The 17,780-nt window shown below is 36.2% G+C and overlaps 1 protein-coding gene across 1 annotated transcript in view; it reads right to left on the minus strand.

The window, feature by feature from the left end:
* LYST (lysosomal trafficking regulator) overlaps positions 1-17,780 on the minus strand; it is an 86,085-nt gene that overhangs the window by 60,765 nt on the left and 7,540 nt on the right. The window contains exons 2-5 of the mRNA XM_074896780.1: positions 8,697-8,774; positions 7,225-7,423; positions 5,829-5,919; positions 944-3,029 (exon numbers count right to left, since the gene is read on the minus strand). Coding sequence (XP_074752881.1) covers positions 944-3,029; positions 5,829-5,919; positions 7,225-7,416 — 2,369 coding nt within the window. The 5' untranslated portion in view covers positions 7,417-7,423; positions 8,697-8,774. The remainder of the gene's footprint in view (positions 1-943; positions 3,030-5,828; positions 5,920-7,224; positions 7,424-8,696; positions 8,775-17,780) is intronic.

The raw sequence follows: 17,780 nt of genomic DNA on the forward strand, positions 1-17,780 counted from the left end.
TGAGGGTCTGTAAGCTTCCTATGTACTATATTTGCTTGTAGACATATACCTTCCCTACCCTCCCATCTCCTTCCCAAAGTTACAGTAAAAGCTGTCCCTAAGTTACACACTCTAGAATCAAATGAATCATGTACTTGCATATTTCCATCTTTAAGCCAATAGGAAATTGGATATCAAACTTTTTTTAAAAATTTAGATTTTACTTCTCTTCCCTCTTTGCCACTAAATGCACTTTCAAAAATTAATAGCTTCTGATACAGTTTAGGTTAGGATAAAACTTAAAAATGTATTAGACAGTCCTTTACATACATTGGTATACTAGTCTATTTTTTGTCTCACATAACCCTCCTAAATTAACTTCAGTTTATCAGGATTCCAGTAGAAAAGGTCAGAATCTTTCCTGGAGAAAAGGACACATTCATAGTTTGAATAAACCTCCATATATTGTATTAAACAACTATTTAATTAGTTCAACAATATATAAGACAGTTTCTATTTCTAAGTAAACCTCTCAAGCCCTGTTTTTGAAAGGTAGTTTTTATGAAGACCATTCTAAGAGGAAAAGGGAAGAAACATCAGAAAACTAAGCAGTCTAATTCCCACAGAGAAGTAACATGTCAATCTGTTAAACATTCCTGACTCACTTTAGCATGAGCAATGAAGAGTCCAAGAGTATGTCACATTGGACAAAGATTTTTATTAGTTTCTACACACTTTGGCTTGTTAAAGATCATAACTCATCAACAGAGAGCCTTTACTTTCTATGGTTTATGAATCTAGGATTACATTTTATGTTATTTAAGCATTTACCTTGTTGCCACCCCTGCAATAGCCAAGTATTGTCTACAGTCCAGATAAAACTTATGTTCTGATCAGTTAGAAACACACACAGCTCTGTACATAGTTAGCATGTTTTCAATTAATAAATATAAAATCAACCAACCTGGATTTAAGCAACACAGGGAGCATCTGCAAATAAATCTGAAGTACTTCAGAAGGCAAACACTGGCTGTGGTAATTGCATGTGTGTTTATCTGCTGTAGTTAGCCTGAGTTGTTGAGCATGGCAAGCTAGCTCAACCCCTCTCTGAAGCACGGTATTATAAATACAGTTATATAGTTTCCATTGGACCACTGCATTTCCCTTTTGAATTAAGTGGCAAATATGGCTTGCAATCTGCATGCCGCGTAGTTTGTCTTCTTCAAAAACAACGTCCTGATAAGCTTCCAATGCATCCCATCTCAACAACATATCTTCCGATCCACTGCTAGGCAGAATTCCCTGAACTTTGCAAGAGGAACTAGATGCAAGACCAGCATCACTAGAGTTGCCCTGCAAAGCATCTTCCAGCTGAGCAAGTTGATCACAGTCAACAGTACATATATTGCATGATGCCTGTGTAATTTTTGGAGAAACTTCTGCTCCACCCAGCTGATCCAATATAAACTTGTTAAGGATGTTCAGTATGTGTTGTTGAAAGTTTTTTAATATTGGTAACTTGGAAGCATGAAGCAACGGGACAATTACTGACTTTGGATCCATACAACAGCATATTCCTACATTATGTACACCCGAGAGAATCTGAACACAGGTACTGCTCAAAGAAACTTGTTGCAACAAGTGCAAACACTGGTGTGCACAAACAGCAATGCAACAGCATCTGTCAGGATAATTAACTTCTCCATCAGCAGTTTCAAAAGGGCTTTTGGAAGCTTGGTTTTTAAAAGCAGATACAGAGAGCCCAGAAAGATCTCTGTGGTGATGCATGAAGTGAGAGTACTCACATCGTCTGTGCCGCTTTCTTGTACACATCGATTGATGAAGCTGCTCCGATTTCACTTTTTTGACAGTGCTGATTATTTTCATGATGCTATTGATTAGGGCTTTCAGATGCTCTGAGGCTTCCTCAGTTACTCCCTCGTTCTTCATACACAGCCATTCCATTTGAAGCACTGTTACTTCAAACAGCTTAAATCCCTGATGCTGTATGAACTCATGAACCAGATCTATAGCTTGGCTAAAGTAGAATGGATTGGAGGCTGCACTTTGTAGACAGCAGATCAAAATCTGCAAGACCCCTTCTATAACCTCAGGTAGAAGCAAGGCTCTGTGACAGTATCTAGAAAATATGCGCTCATCCTGAACCAGCTGCTGTAGTGTTTTCTTGTATCCTGGAGCAAAAGGATCAGGTTGCTTTTCCAAGCTAATTCTGATTTTTAATGCTGCTTTAAGTAAGTCTGTTAAATTTCTGCGCAAATTGTCAGGCATTGTGTCTGTGTTGCTAATGTCTAAAGACATAAGATGCAGCACTGTTCGAAAGAGCATCCTTTGGATCAGAGCCACAGGTTCTTCTGTCCACCCTGCAGAAACTACTTCATTTTCTGTGTTACTACTTACATTGCAACAATCTCCAAATCCTGATAAGAACTCAGTCAACGTGGGCACCACACTAGCTGAAAGAGTAGAACTGTGATTCAAAGCAATATCAAATTTGCACACCTTTTCTAGGAGAGACAGTAAGACACGGCATAAGTCAAAAGGAGAATTATCCATGTTGCTCTCAGCAGTTCCTGCAGCTGGTTCATTCAAAATCTCTGGGTTTAGCTCATGTGCTGGAATAATTTTGCTGGAATTTTCTAGATTAGGGGCATCAGGATTAGAATTTGGTACTACTTCCGCAGGTAGGCAATCACTTCTACTTACAGGGTAGCTGTCCCTAGCTGGGTATGTTAAAAAAGGCTGCAGTAACTGGGAGCGTCTGTGTTTCATTATTACAGTAGTCTTGTCATCAGAATTGCCTTCTGAATCTGAAGTGGACAGCTGAGATCTTCTTGCATCTCGCACTGAATAACGATGGGTGGTTTTGCGCAGACGTCCACTTTTTCGAGATCGAGGATTTAGTTTCACAGAAGTCTGAAGAGATGAACGAGTGCTTCCATCTAACCCTAGTTTTTCCTGAGTAGATTTCATGGAACTTGAATTATTCTCTTTGGTCAGGCATATGTCTACTGTGAAGGGTATATTAAAATCTGTTGAAACAGAAAGATAAACAAAAAGAAACATCAAATGCACATTGAGGTTGAGGAACATTATAAGCATGTAAACATTAAAGCATTTTTCCTAATTTTATAGTTTAATACTTCCAGCTGAAAAACATGAAACAAATTAGTTTCTTAATAGGTCATGGTTTTGCATATACCTGTGTCTGACATTCAGTATAAAAGAGCAAGCAACAATTCACATTTAGGAACCATACTGGCTATTTTCAAAGCCTAGACAAATTAGTTCATTTTCTAATCAGGATTAGGCAAAAGTGTGTTAGAGGGTTTCCTAAAACTTTTTTGTACTCATAGCTATTCCATTCTCTTAAGAAAGGATGTTATCAAGGTAGATAAAAGAACTTTTCAGTAAGTTAAAGGAAGAAAGCTTAGTCTGAAAATCTTTTAGCCTGTTACAGATAGAATATAAAGGAAAAATATAGCTGCAAGCCTCTAGTTGTATTCAATTTAAATTTGGATAAATTCGACATACTAATATAGTAGAAGTAGACTATCTATCAGCAGGATACCAACTCTAAGACCTCCTCTATTACTTAGCTATGGAAGCAGTTTTAAGTAGTTACTCAAGCAATATTTACTTTGTGTATATCATTTGATATATTTGTAGTCTCATGATAAGCATTGCCAAAGAGCCCTATCCCACAACAAATGAAGAAAATCTAAGGGGAGGGAAAAGAGGCCTTTTTCAGTTTGATGACCCATTGTCACTTTTTGCAATTCAGCTGCTAGAGGAACTGGGAACTCAGTCCTCTTAGAATGCACGAAGAAATTGTTAGCATACTAAGGGTAATAAAAAAAATAAATTTCTCTACTTAGAAACAGTGCGGATCTTCACATATACAGACCTCAGTCTATTTCAGCATTGCTCTGAACCCAAAAACCAGAAATAAAGCTAGTGGATTTTAAAATAGTCAGGGACAAGAGGGATATGGAAAGGAATAATGTTTAGGGTGCTGAATATTTCCACAAAAAGACAAGACAAAAAACCCCCAGTTTCAAGTACACAGTATATAATAGCAAATAAAAAAATTTAAATCTGATTCAATGGGCAAGATTTTGATGAATAAAATGCAAGTACTACCAGTTCATTTATATTGGTAAACTCAGATCAAACTGTCAAAAAAGCCAGCAGAGAAAAAACCTATGTTCTTGCATAAAATCCATCGTCATTTTTAAGTAGTGACAGAACTCCTTCTGGATGCTTTGGGCAGTAAAATACCTAGTATAAAACAACTCCAAGTATCCACCATCCAGTAAAAGTTCAGTATTTAGAAAAATGTGATAATTAATAACAGCCCTCACTGCCACAAAACCCCAGAAGCCCATGCAATAACTACAATCGTTAAACAAACTGAAAAAAAAGATGCTTCCACGTGCAGGCATGACTGTGCCTTGTTGTTTCATAGTCATAGTTGTGATGCTTAAGGAAGAAACATCATCTACTTTGAAGGCAGAAGTACTTTATCAAACAAAGGCTATTTCCTGCACAGAAAGAAAAAAGCTGCCTAATACAGGTGGATTTATTTCAACCCAAGAGAAAAAAGTTCCTCGTGCACAACTGAATACATCATGTTAATGCATCAGTGCTATGAGGAAAATTTGTAGAAATAAAAACTGTACATTATGCAGAGTACAAAAACATCTTAAAACCTATTTACGCAACATTTTAAACTAAACCTGGAAAAGTCACTAAAGTCACTGAAGATAACCAAAACATTTAATTCAAGCATTGAAAGCAGGAGCAATAAAAGAATGATGCAACCAAGCAAACAGGAAAGTTCATTATATAATAGTGCTGTGAAACTGGCACTTTAAATACTTCAAGTCTACAAACATTAACAAAAGCCTTTGGTTTGCTGAAGTTTACAACAGCAAAATTGGCAGAGCTTGAGGTAAGAATCTTTAGGAACTCAGACAAGGTAATTTAATTTGTTTCATTTTTTTTTAATCCTCTAATAGGGAAAAGAATGCATCAGACAAATGCATGAGGCCAAAGTTAAAAAAACCCACAAAACCAAAATAATTGCTACCATTTCCTGGTTCAGCTCTTGCACAGAGTATATTTTATATCATGCCTTTCACTTCTTTAATTCAATTTAAACTGCCTCTTTGGCAGTTGAATCCTTGTGATTTAACCCCTCAGTTAGCACATCAGTTTGACACGGAACATATTTTCTAAGGATTGAAGCCTGGATCTGTTCACAATCATCCAGTATTACTCTATTTTTCAGGGCCTGCCTCCCTAATTACATTATACTTCTTTCATACTCTGTTGTCCACTGTTTGGCTTTAAGCTTCTTCTCTACTTCCCATTTCTTCAATTTCAGGAGAAAAAGTCTGTCTCATTCTGTCTCTGTCCAATCTAGCATCAGCATCTTCTGTTTTTAAGAAGAATTAGTATTTTTTTACCCTTCTACTCATGAAATACTTCACAATAGCAGACATCACACACCCTTTCAAATATCCTTTCCCCCAAAGTAACCTGAAAATAAAAATTTTCTCATCAACCAAGTTCAGCTACACAGTGATGTGAACATTGCCTTTCATACCAAACAAGAGCCTTCACCTTCTCTGTACAATTTTGATCTTCCTTGTATGTTGACAGAACATTGGTATTTGAGTTTAAATTCTCTGCAGAACCACATCTTTGTTTTATGTTAAGAGGGTAAGTGTTACAATGAACTACTACTCTTTAGCTGGGAGTCCTAGGCTCTGTACTAATACATGAATCACTTTTAGGTCCTTAATACTCTAAGTGGTAAAGCATACCTATTGCTTTTTCTTCTTGGACAGGGATTTTCCACACCAAAGGCAGAAGTGACAGCAGGAGGGTGAGAAGTTCTTCCCGACATGTCAACTCCTATGTTAGAAACAAAATACAACCAAAAGTTTTAGCACTTTTAAAAAAATAGACTAACCTTCTTTATTTTACAAAGCTATTCAACATTCAGTTCCCCACGCCTTTCTGCTATTCATTGCAAAAACGACCAAACTGCAGACTACTAGAATGATTAACTAGAACGATTAACTAGAACAAATCACAAAGCATCTAAGATATGTTACACCTCTGCAATCTTTCTATACAAAACTCTCCTAATCCCTTTTTTTGAAGGGATTCCTCACCCAAAAGAACAAAACTAGAGTAGTCAAAAGCAAGTAAATTGTTGATTTAAACAAAGCCAAGGTGAAGCCCAAGACAAGTTTGAAACATCTGTAGTTACAAAACTGTAACTTTGGAAGAACTTCATGGGAAACTTTCTGCGTTCTCAAAAATTACACTTTTAAGCAAATGAAAAAGCTTACATTTATCAAGTGATGTTATTGACTCACAATAAAAAGGTGAAGTTGTATAGGAGGAAAGAGTGAAGGTTACTCCTAATTAAAAAAAAACAGGAAAACTAGTCAAAACCTCCCACTCCTGATGGGATTCTAAGACTTCAACACTAAGAATGTCAATGCAGAGAGGTGCAGTAGAAGGCACAGAATTCAGACACAATTCCATTACTGGGTGCTATGCAGCATTATCAGAATGGTGTCAGTCCTAAAGATCAAAAATTTTCAAACACAAAAAGCTGACTTGAGCATTTTGACAGTTATCATTTAGGGATATACAGCTGAAGCAACACCCTTCTGCAAAAATTTAAAATAGCAATGAAGTCAAAATATATGGTGATAAGCAGCTTAATTATATAGAGCACACTATCTAGTAGATAATCTATCTTAATTTAAATAGATAGTCTTATCGGACATTTTTAAAGAGTCTAAAACTATTGATGCAATACAATTAGACATGAAAACTAAGATTTTTCAAAATCATTCTCACAAGTCTTCTGATACTGAAGGTATTCTCAGCAGGACTAATTAGGAATGGGAAGCAGCAATATAGCATTCAAAGCACAATAGTAAGACCATAAAAAGCAAAATAACAACTCTGTTTCAGTGGTACACTTCAGAATTTGATTTTCCGCATTAATCAAGTTACTCTTCTGTTGTTGCTGAATGACAGAATACAACTGCAGCATATTCTTTTGAATTCCTAGTCTTCATACATAACTCATACACTCTACCATAAAAAGGCAAGTCAGAACCAAGAAGAACATGTGCCAGACAAATCGACACAGTCAAAGCTCAACACAAATTATAGCCAGGTAAAAAACCACATTACTTGATCAATAGTAGAGTTCAGTGTGGTAAGCAAAATAAACCCACGGCCTTGAACCAAGTATTGCCCCAGTGCTGCCATATGAGTTTCTTCTTCTTCATCTTCCTTGGCCTCTGCCCTCTGGACCACTGCATTGCACAGTCTGTTGACATCTGTCAAGAATTCCCGTGCCAGTGAGTTACTGGCACTGCTCATGTCTGAGCTGCAAATAGAGGAAAGTACAGAAATTAAATCCACCAGAAAATATATTCCTTATGGAAAAAAGGCTCGGGGAAGAGAGGAGTGTTTCTTCCCTGTATCCCTCCCTCCCCTCACCAAAGGATGGAATAGTCTATAGGACTGAGAAATCAACATACCAAGGTAGGGAGTGAGAAGGATGAGCTTAGAGAATTTAATTTATTTCAGTGAAACTTTAGCTAACAGCCTACATCTCCAAACACTCATTTTATAAACCTATCAGGTAAAAGCCCATGACACACAGCATTCCCTCCTACTGCATAAATAAAAGCTAATGACTTCATTTCAGCTTTCTTTGTAACCTAGATGTAAGCTTTAACCTTTGTCTGCTTCTAAAAAGGTATTTGAACTGAAGCATAAGGGGAAGACAGGCAGCTCTTGCACAACATAGTACAGAAAACATGTTCCTTAATAGTTTATTTGAATACATTTCCTACCCTGTTATGTATTCCAACAGTTTTCAAATTGTTTCAAGAGCAAAAATAATTAAGATAAATATGGGAGTTTCACAAATACAATACTTTAGATTTACCAGCCCTCATGGTGTTTTCCTTCAAGCAAGGCTGAGTGGGTGGCAGTCACTACTGAAGTCTGCTTAATTCAGCATACAATTCTACTGTATGTGTTCAGGAGAAAATAGGAAAAGCTGATTCCCAAACTGATTAATTTTACCTTAGATAAGGCACACAAGGTACTCATACACTTTGTCTATTCATTCTATCTTACAAAACCACTTTAATATAGTACACAGTCAGCACTAGTACATGTTGAAAAGTTTAAAATAAAAACAAGCAAGACCAAAGAAATGCAAGAGTCAGCTGTAGAAAAATATCAAGAGGATTACTGAAAAAAACCAAACAAAAATAAGAATCAGTGATGGCAACTATAGAAACAGGAACATTTAATCCACATAAAACCCACTTAATGAATACTACAGCATATTTAACTCTATGTCTATATAAACAGCTGAACTCAAAACTCAAATATTTTCATCATGTCCAAGCACAGAACATGCAAAGAGAGACAAATATATTTAAATATTATAATGAAAGTTAACAGGTGAATCAACACTGCTTGATTGAGAAATATTTACATGCAATTATTAGGTCAAAAATAAGACCTTGTAAGAAAGAGCAAGTTTGTTAGCATTAATGGTACAAAAAGCTCCTTTTAGGGGCAAGACTAAGTCCTTACACATATAATGACATTTTCTGTAGGAGTAACAGGAAGTTTCTTACCAGAATTACTTTGCCAGTTTAACACATTTATCTCCTATATGGAAGAAAAATATTCTGGAAATACCACACTTGGTTCACCTGTATTAAAAAAAAAAAAATCATGGTTAACTATGCAATTTCTTCGTTTTTAAAATTCTTTTTGTAACAGCTCTTTGAAGTTTATGAAGAGTCCCTGAGGGCTTCTGCATTTTTTTGAGCTTTAAAGCTTTAGTTTTCACATTTAGCTTATGATTCTGCGCAACCAAAATTCTATTAGAGAAAATAATTTGTGCATGTAAGGTAAGCTAACAAAGTTAATTAGTTTTTAAAATGTAAAATAAGCTAGGTATATGTACAGAATTTTAAACATTTCCCCCTAGAAACAGTATAAATTGAGTGATCACTAACTGCATATATAATACTTCAAGCACTTGCAGCTCTGGGTACCAGTGATAGATAGCATGAGAAACTGAATTGTGTAGTCAGGTCCTCATGTAAATGCGTTTTAAACATGCTGTTCTCTTTTGTCCTGACAGATAACCAGTCTTTATTACCTTAAAGACAGGGGAAACATTAAAATTGGGAAGGAAGATAACTGCATCTCAACTGTACAGTCCACCAAAGCAATTTAAGAGTTGTTTCTCTACTAAACTTTTAACCCCCTCCAGTCCTAACAGAGGATCAGAACAGGCAACACATTTTGGGTTCTTATTGCCTAAGAGGAATACTTTAAACTACTTGTTCTGAGCTGTAACTAGCAATGCAGAAAAAACTAAGATAACAATAGGGAGAAGTAATCTCCCAATGGTCAAAAATAGCAAGACAGCCCTACTACATGCTTTCACAAAAGTCAAAACCAATACATAACACCAGTCCTGTCTTAGTGAGCTCTGCAGAGAGGGCAAAAAGTTTCTGTAACAACTCCATGAAAATGACTGCTATAGAAAGTATGCATTCATAAAGCCTCAACATCCCATATTCCTTACTGTAAGATAACCTGTCAGAGTTTATCAATTTTTCATTTGAAAACTTCAAGTTTCTAGTTATCGCTGTTCCCCTCATCCTTAGAGTGTGTTCAATTCAAGAAAAAAAAATTAATCCTCCTGAAATACTCTCATTTACTTAAACAAGATTGAAGAACTCCTTAAACATGCTTTAAATCCTAATGTATGGTTTAGCCTGACTGGTTGAATACTTTCTCTGCTGTTTCCTAGACAATGGACACTAATAATTGCAGAGGCAATGTTTATTTCTGCAACTTTTCAGCTTTTTGTTATCATTTTCAATATTGAACAAGTGCTAACTACTTAGCCATTCAGTGGTAACAGAACTTCTTACCAGTCCTCCTTACACTTGTTTTTTAAATTAGTGTTAGAATACTCATGTTCAGTGTCATTGGGCACATTTGAACTGAGCTCAGTTTCTAACAAAGCCCTAAAATTCTCAGAAGTTATATTCACTGACACATCAGGCACATACAGAGTTCAAACCCACATTTACTGAAGCATTCACAGATTGGGGTTCTTCAGTAGCAAGCTAGTCTAAATACCAAAACCCTCATTCTCTAGACATAGTAAAGAGCCAAAAATGCATTTGCTATCAGGAATGCAAAGGGTAGCAACCAAGAAAAGCCTTAAACATTCAACTACGAAGGTCTCTAAGTGAGTGCTCTTCCACAATTAATGGGCGGGTGGGGAGGTGGCAATAGCAAAAGAGAAAGGAAAGACTAACTTCATTTTAGTATTCTCAGGTGACAATTAAATAAAAACTTCAACTCCAATCTTAAAATTGTGACAAGCATGCACATTACATGAAAGACTTCCTTCAGGGAGGAGGGAAATACTACAAGTTCCCCAGGCAAGCTCCAAATAATTGTAATAATTTGGCTTCCTTTGAGTGCTTGGGAACAAGAAGTTTCATCCACAGCCTCACAGAAAATCAACCAATCCATACAGCTAGCATTCACAATTCATTGCAACTGAATAGCTTGCAGTTTTGCAGTTGTACTAGACTATTACATTACGTAAAATGATGCTGCCCATCACGTTTTAGTGTCCTTCCACCTGGAACCTCAGTCTCCAGGTTTCCTGCATTGGTTGCACATGGATTTAACATATATGACCGCATTCTACCAAAAGGGTGAATTCTCAGCGTCAGTGGTAAGATAAAGTACTATTTTGTTGATGCTAATGCAAAAAGACATCAAGCATGTCTTCTTAATGCAAGAATTTAACATATAATTGGTAAGGAATTAAGATGTTCTCGTTCTACAGAAAAAAATCATGAAGAGATACCATGCAGTGTAATGAGGCACTTTTACAAGTACTTGTTCCAACAAGTGCTAGATATTTCTCAGTTGTACCTGTTTCTTTTTCTGCAATTAAGTTCTGAAACAGTCTGACAGTACACATGTGACTTTGGAAACAGTTTCAGATATATCATTATTTATCCCATCTTAAAGCTAGAGACAAAGAACAATACAAAGGAGAACTGAAAAATAATTAAGAAGAATCAAAAAAAAAGTTGTATCTGCACAGACAACCTTCTTCCCTTTTGTATTTGTTACCTAACAAGACCTGAGCACTTAAGGCACATTGCTTTTCAAAGAACTAAGTGAACAACTTACCCTGCTGATGCTGTAACACAGCAAATACTCTGCAGAGGTGTGGGTTTATTTTTAAAAACAACAAATCCACCTGCACTCTAAGGTTTCAGCTTGCTTGTTGCCTTCTGTTGCAGATTGTGGTATGCTGATACTACATCCTACACAGCATAGCATTTCATCTTACTCCAAGAAAGTATGCCAACCAATTTGGTTTAAGTAGGTACTACTCTAATGCAGAATTTTTCTTTTGTTTAAAGTAACACATCTTTAATTGCTGTGGTGCCTGGTAGTATAGAAGCAGATGCTGTACAAAACATTTGTACTGAGGTAGAGTGCCTTAACCTGTCTTTGGATTTCAGGGATGTCATCTTAACTATGGAAAAAAGCAGAAACTGAAATATCACACATTTACTAAGCCACAAGAGAGCAGAAAGAAACCTACCAGAATCTCAGTTCACCACTGCTGAGTACAGTCCCAATGGGACTGTTAGAGTTTTGGAATATACAGTGTGTCAGATAGTTAGCCCTGAAAAAAATTCACATTCTTAAATTCCATTTCACCCTCTAAAAGAATACAATCATCATATTGCATAAAAGCCACCTCAAACAGATATTATTTACTTCTAAAAGGAAAAAATCCACAAGCTTTAAAAAGAATAAATCACTTCACCATGAATGATCAGACATTCACATACAACCCACCCTCTTCATGCCCATCCTTACCATCCTCAATTCAATTTGTATCATGTCTGCCCTCTGGCCCCTTTCTGTACAAGCTCTCAAGGGACATATTTTCTATTTGCTCTTGTGGTATAATTTTCTGCACTTGAAATTTGTCTTTTCTCCGGACTTCTTCCCATTTTTATGAAGCTGCTCATCAGCTAAGCATCTTCAAGTATAGGAATGCCTTGTACTTACTTCAGTGTACTTTAAGTCTTTAGAAGAAAAATACCAAAGCCATTCTTTAAATAATTTAAAGGATGTAACTTAAAAATAAGACCAACTTAGCAGTCTTGGATACTAAATCATGAACATACTAACACCTTATAGTGCTAATGATTAGATGGTATTATGTCTATCATCAGTGCAACTTGGGGAAGGAAGAAAATGCAACAAAGTCTTAATGTCAGAGCTAATATTTGATACATGAGAGTGAACCGAGCCTTTTATTTGATTACATTTTCAGTAATGCATTGCCCAGAAAGGCCTGAAATGTCCAGTAATACAATAAACGGTAGTAATTATTAGAATGCTGTTGTAGTAATTTAGTAAAATGCAGTACTATGCCAAATGAAATCAAAATGCCAGAATACTAATTTAAATTCTTACTTTCAGTAACTGTTGTCCAACAGCTACAGCAAAAGGAGAGGCAGAAAGTCTGGTGATAGTCTCCAGTTCATACAATAGCCTGAGTTAGTGCTCTAATAAACCTACCTTGCCACTTTTTCTTTTTAAGCTTTTTAAAAGTGATTTTATAGTACTAGTAAAAAAAGGAACTACTTAAGCCATCTCTATTTGTTGTGATGTAGATGTCAGACTTCAAATTGCTCATTAGCAAATAGTTGTATCTATCTAAAATGACCATGCTAGAGTGCTGTTCATATAACTGCAGTCAGACTTGAGTGCCTGTGTAAAAAAAGGGATAATGCACCTAAGGAGGCACACATAGCACATACTAGCCACCCGCAAACCTCGATTTCCTGAAGTTAGCTACATTATCTTCAATAAAAGCAGCCTTGACTACCAGGATATATGAGTATACTACTGCACTAAAAGGAATGACAGCTACACTCATAAGAAAAACAAACTTATAAGAAGCTGTTTACAGCTCATGCAAAGAGGAGTAGAGAATGTGTACTCACACGAAGTCATTAATTTCAACAACAATGTAATTTCTATAAGTCATTGTATAATACAGTTATTTCTGGCCTCCAATCCAAAACTTGTAGACCTTTTACCCATTCTTTAGAATAAAGTATCTGGGAATACAAGTCACCACTGGTCAATAAATGCTACATTTACTATACACAGTATTCATTCCATTTAGAAATTACTTATCCCAGTCTCATTGTTTGTACTTGGCATTTATGCTCTGGAGAACATGCTTGTGACCCCTTCAATGATTTTAACATTAATATGAATAGATCAACAATTATTTCAATCAGGTTTACTTTGGGATTGAGCTCTCAATTTAAACTCAAGCTTCTGTTAGCAGACAATAGGCATAGTGAAGAGCACTGGCACCTTATGAACACTAAAACACTCAATAACAGGTTTTTGCAATTGTAGGACAGATTGCCAGGTTTATTATTATAGAAACTTAAGTTTATCTCGTTAGTAGCAGACACCAAATTTGACTGCCTTCTGTTTAAAGACATTTGTTAACAATAACATTAAGGGAATACTACAATTAATTCCTCTGTGCCAACTGGAGAAGGAAAACAAAGTAGAGCATATGAGAGTGCAATAGAGAAATATGTATCTAGCATGGCCTGGAAAAAACCTGGAACATATCCTACAGGGCTGACTTGAGATCTCTACTTGGTGGTGAAATGCAGGTAAAGCCTCAAGCTAACACATATCTGAAAAAAGCATTCTTCCTTTTCTGTCCTTTTGACATTATTCAAAACTTTAAACAAGTTAGAAACAAATACAGCTGACATTGCTGAAGTAGGTTACACATCAGGAGCAACACACAAGCCTTTAAGAAAACAGGAACCTGCAATTCAAGCAGAGAATCAATAGCTCGAGACACGTCGATGCCTTGTTTTACCAATGCAAGGCAATCAGCCAAAAGCACAGCCTATAAATGGCAGTGAACGTTTGCTAACCATCCAATAACCCTGATGCTCAAAAACATGAGCAAACAAGAGCAAAACCAAGACACTTCCAAGTTTGGTTCATTCTCAAACAGACAACACTCCATCTCTGCAGAAGAACTCCTACTTACTCTTATGTCAATTTTCTTGGCACAGTTCCACTTCTGAGAAAGTCCTTGATTTCATCAAGGAGTTCAGTAACTAGCTTTTAGTCTTCTGTGTAACCCACTATATCAATACCATTGCCAAACAAGTTAATAAAGAAACAAGTGAAAAACAAAAACACTTAGTAGTTTTAGATAAATATCACATGCACTGTCCTTTAACAAGGGAAAAGTGTGTTAAGTTCACAAGATGGTAAACAAGTATTATTTTAATGAACACTGAGAGGTATGTTGAGACCTTCAGAGCAATCATGTTGCTGTATATAAACTGTGTTTATGTATGTTTACTCTTACTAATGCCACTTTTATGTAAAAATCAAAAGTATATTTAACTCACACCTCAGCTGTGTGGGATGCTTGTCTTGTAATACCCAAAGTCTGAGCGGCCTGCTTCTACAAGTATCTTAAGCCTCCTAAAAGTATGTAGTCTACTTATGTTCTGCTACCTAGCTATTAAAACAAAATTTAATCCATGAAGCTCAGTGTTTATACAACCAGAGAATTAGAAAATTTCTACCTTTAAGTGGATGTGAAAGCATTATATGTTACACTGAAAAAAAGACATAATCTTAAGGAATTATAGTGTCTGTGCTAGCTGAAAAAAACAGTCCTTAAAGAAACAGAAATACTCATTTTCATATCGTGTATGGTTAGGAAACATTGACAGCTAACCAGCCATTCCTAGTGTAGAATAGGAATATCAAGGTAAAAAGCAAACAAGATCAGACAAATGCTATGCTAGATTTGGCCAAATTAAAGAAAGAGGCACTTTCCAAAATACCTATCATATATATATAAACAAGTTAACAAATCTGTAATTAGCAAACATACCTAAGGCTATAGGCACCTACAGACACACAAAGTGGCACTACACATGTACAGACAGGTCAACTTCTCAGAAACAGTTTCAGAGACATCATTCTTCTGATTGAGACAGACCTGTGGTGCACCACATGTGAGGTAAGTAGGAAAGAAAACCCAAACCCTTCCTTATCCCAGAATTATCATTTGCCATGTATTTTCAGGCCTCAGCGTTTTTTTGACAGTTAGAAATTAAACTCCTGGATAATTTCTTTGGGCACAAAATTTGTTCTACACCACTCTCCCCAAATCTGGCCAGTATATTTTTTTGAAGCAACTTAAAATGTATTTGTTACAGTTTAATCTGGTTCTGGTGATACATTCTGACCACAAGTGTTTAAATTGGCTCTCCCCAACATGACTATTTCTAGAATCTCACTGTTCCTTAGCATAATTATTGGTAACGACAGCTATGAATGCATGATAGAAGCACAACTCAGAAAGGTGTAACAGATTAGCATATACACAATAGTCTTGTTTACATACAACTAAAAAATAAATCCCATTTACCAACAATTCAGTTTTCCTGTTCAACACTTTCCAAAGTGTTGATTTTAGGACATTACTTCCATTAAATGAACTCTGATTTACATCCCTAGTGTTTCCACTGTATACTGTCATTTCATTATTCTGTGTATCTGACAGATGTCAGTCCCTTAAATGGAAAACCTACTAACAACCCTCAAGTGCATAAGATTGTCCTACAAGGCCAATGGGGCCTATCAACTCAAAATAGCAATTTTCTAACTTATTAGCTGCCACTGACTATAAAAACCAGTAGCAGTACACAGGTAATCAGAAACCAAGGAAGGACAGCATTAAGATATAAGCTGTGTTAACAAGGTTGACAAAATCCAGACTATCAAAAACAGAAGAGAGAACTTGGCAAGGAAAAAGCAAGCGATGCAGGATCCAAGTGCCCCAAAAGGAAGCCAGTTGACATCCAAACTGCAGACTTTTTCACACATAAGCAATGCACCAGAGATCTACAAATAAAGTTGAGCATATACAGTTTGTATAGTGTTAGAGGTCTGTAATTCCAAAAGTTAAAACCATGATCATTATGATTATAATGAATATTCCACTTCTGACAGCCATCATCACAAACCTACTGGCAAAACTTAGGATTTCAGCAACAGCCTAAGCCTACCAGGGCTTCACACTTCAGGCAGAGAATACATGGCAAAGTCCATACTAGGGTACAGTAGAGGCCAAACTACGTATTACTCAAACCTCGCAAGCTTTAGAGATTGAGAGGGCTAACATCCCTCTCATCCCAGCTCCTCAAGTGCTAGTTGTCCTCACACCACATCTGCAACATAATACCTCCTGCAACATGGACAGCAGCTTTCCACATGTCTTACATGAAATCCCTAGCATAATTCTGTATAGCAACTTTGAGTTAATTGGTCTACTTTGTCAGGAGAGTAATTTTTAAAGTTGTCTCATTAAGGTCAATTCAGTAAATTTGATACAGTTTGTGTATCGTAAGCTACTGAAACATTCACAGCAGTGAAACTACAAATTCTTGTCCTACTTGATTGTGTCAGTATTCACATCATGATTTCTTCATCATTTTAAAGTCTACTTGCAAAAAACTCATTTGTATTACCTGTTTAACTCATGACAGGGCCTTCACAAGTAGTACATTGTCACTGTAATTTCAGGATGCTTAAAAAGTAAGTTTGCTAAACTTAACATATATAGCACAAGCAAACCCTATGCCAAATTAATATTTACTTCTTAGAAAGTACTGTTACATTAAGGACTGGAATTAAATGTCAACTGTCTACTTATACACCACACTATCAAAAAACTTTGACATGTACCCTTATGTAAGAAAGGGGAAGGGAAAACATGTTGGCAGAAACAGTATGGTTTTTAATATTTTGTTTTTATGTCATCCTCAATTTTACCATGTATAAATACCTACTTGACATATCTGACCCTTACTTGGAAAAAAAGTTAGATTAGATTAAGATTTGCAGGAGTCTTTATTGCAGTGAACAGTTCTAAAAACTCTGCACTAATGACCAGTGCAAGCTGTTGTAATAGAACAGAGCAATGCAATACCAACTACTGTGTGCTAAAAAAAAAGGCACCAGAGATTAAGTGATCAATGCTAGGAAAGTAGTTCTTGCTAGAATTCAGCAGGTTACCAGGTTCTGCCTTGAGCTATGAAGATCTGTATACCCTTTACAAGTTAACAGATTATCAACAGTTTCCTCCTTTTGAGTCTGGATGAAATATCATTGAGACAAGAGTTAATGGTGAAGAATCCCACAGGCTAGCTGCATATTACACAAGTGGGTCAGCTTCTCAACTTAGCATGGAATTTTATTTAGTCACCAAACAATGCAAAACACCTGTGAATGCATTCTTGCTGAGCTTGAAATCAAGCTAAAAGATTAGATGATTCATCTACAAGATAAAAAGTACAGCACTAATGAAAGACAGGCTCTCAAACAACCACCTACACTCAAGTAATGCATTAACACTGTACATATGCTATACTCAAGTTTATACTTAGCTTGTGGTCTTGTACTATCCAAAGTCAGTAACTACAACATAGTTGTTAGCCACGTGAAATCCATTCCAGTTCATTTAAAATTTGCATATTTCAGACCACTGCATGCAGGCACAGAGAATAAACATG

This window comes from Athene noctua, chromosome 1, assembly GCF_965140245.1.
Source record: "Athene noctua chromosome 1, bAthNoc1.hap1.1, whole genome shotgun sequence".
Classification (NCBI taxonomy): domain Eukaryota; kingdom Metazoa; phylum Chordata; class Aves; order Strigiformes; family Strigidae; genus Athene; species Athene noctua.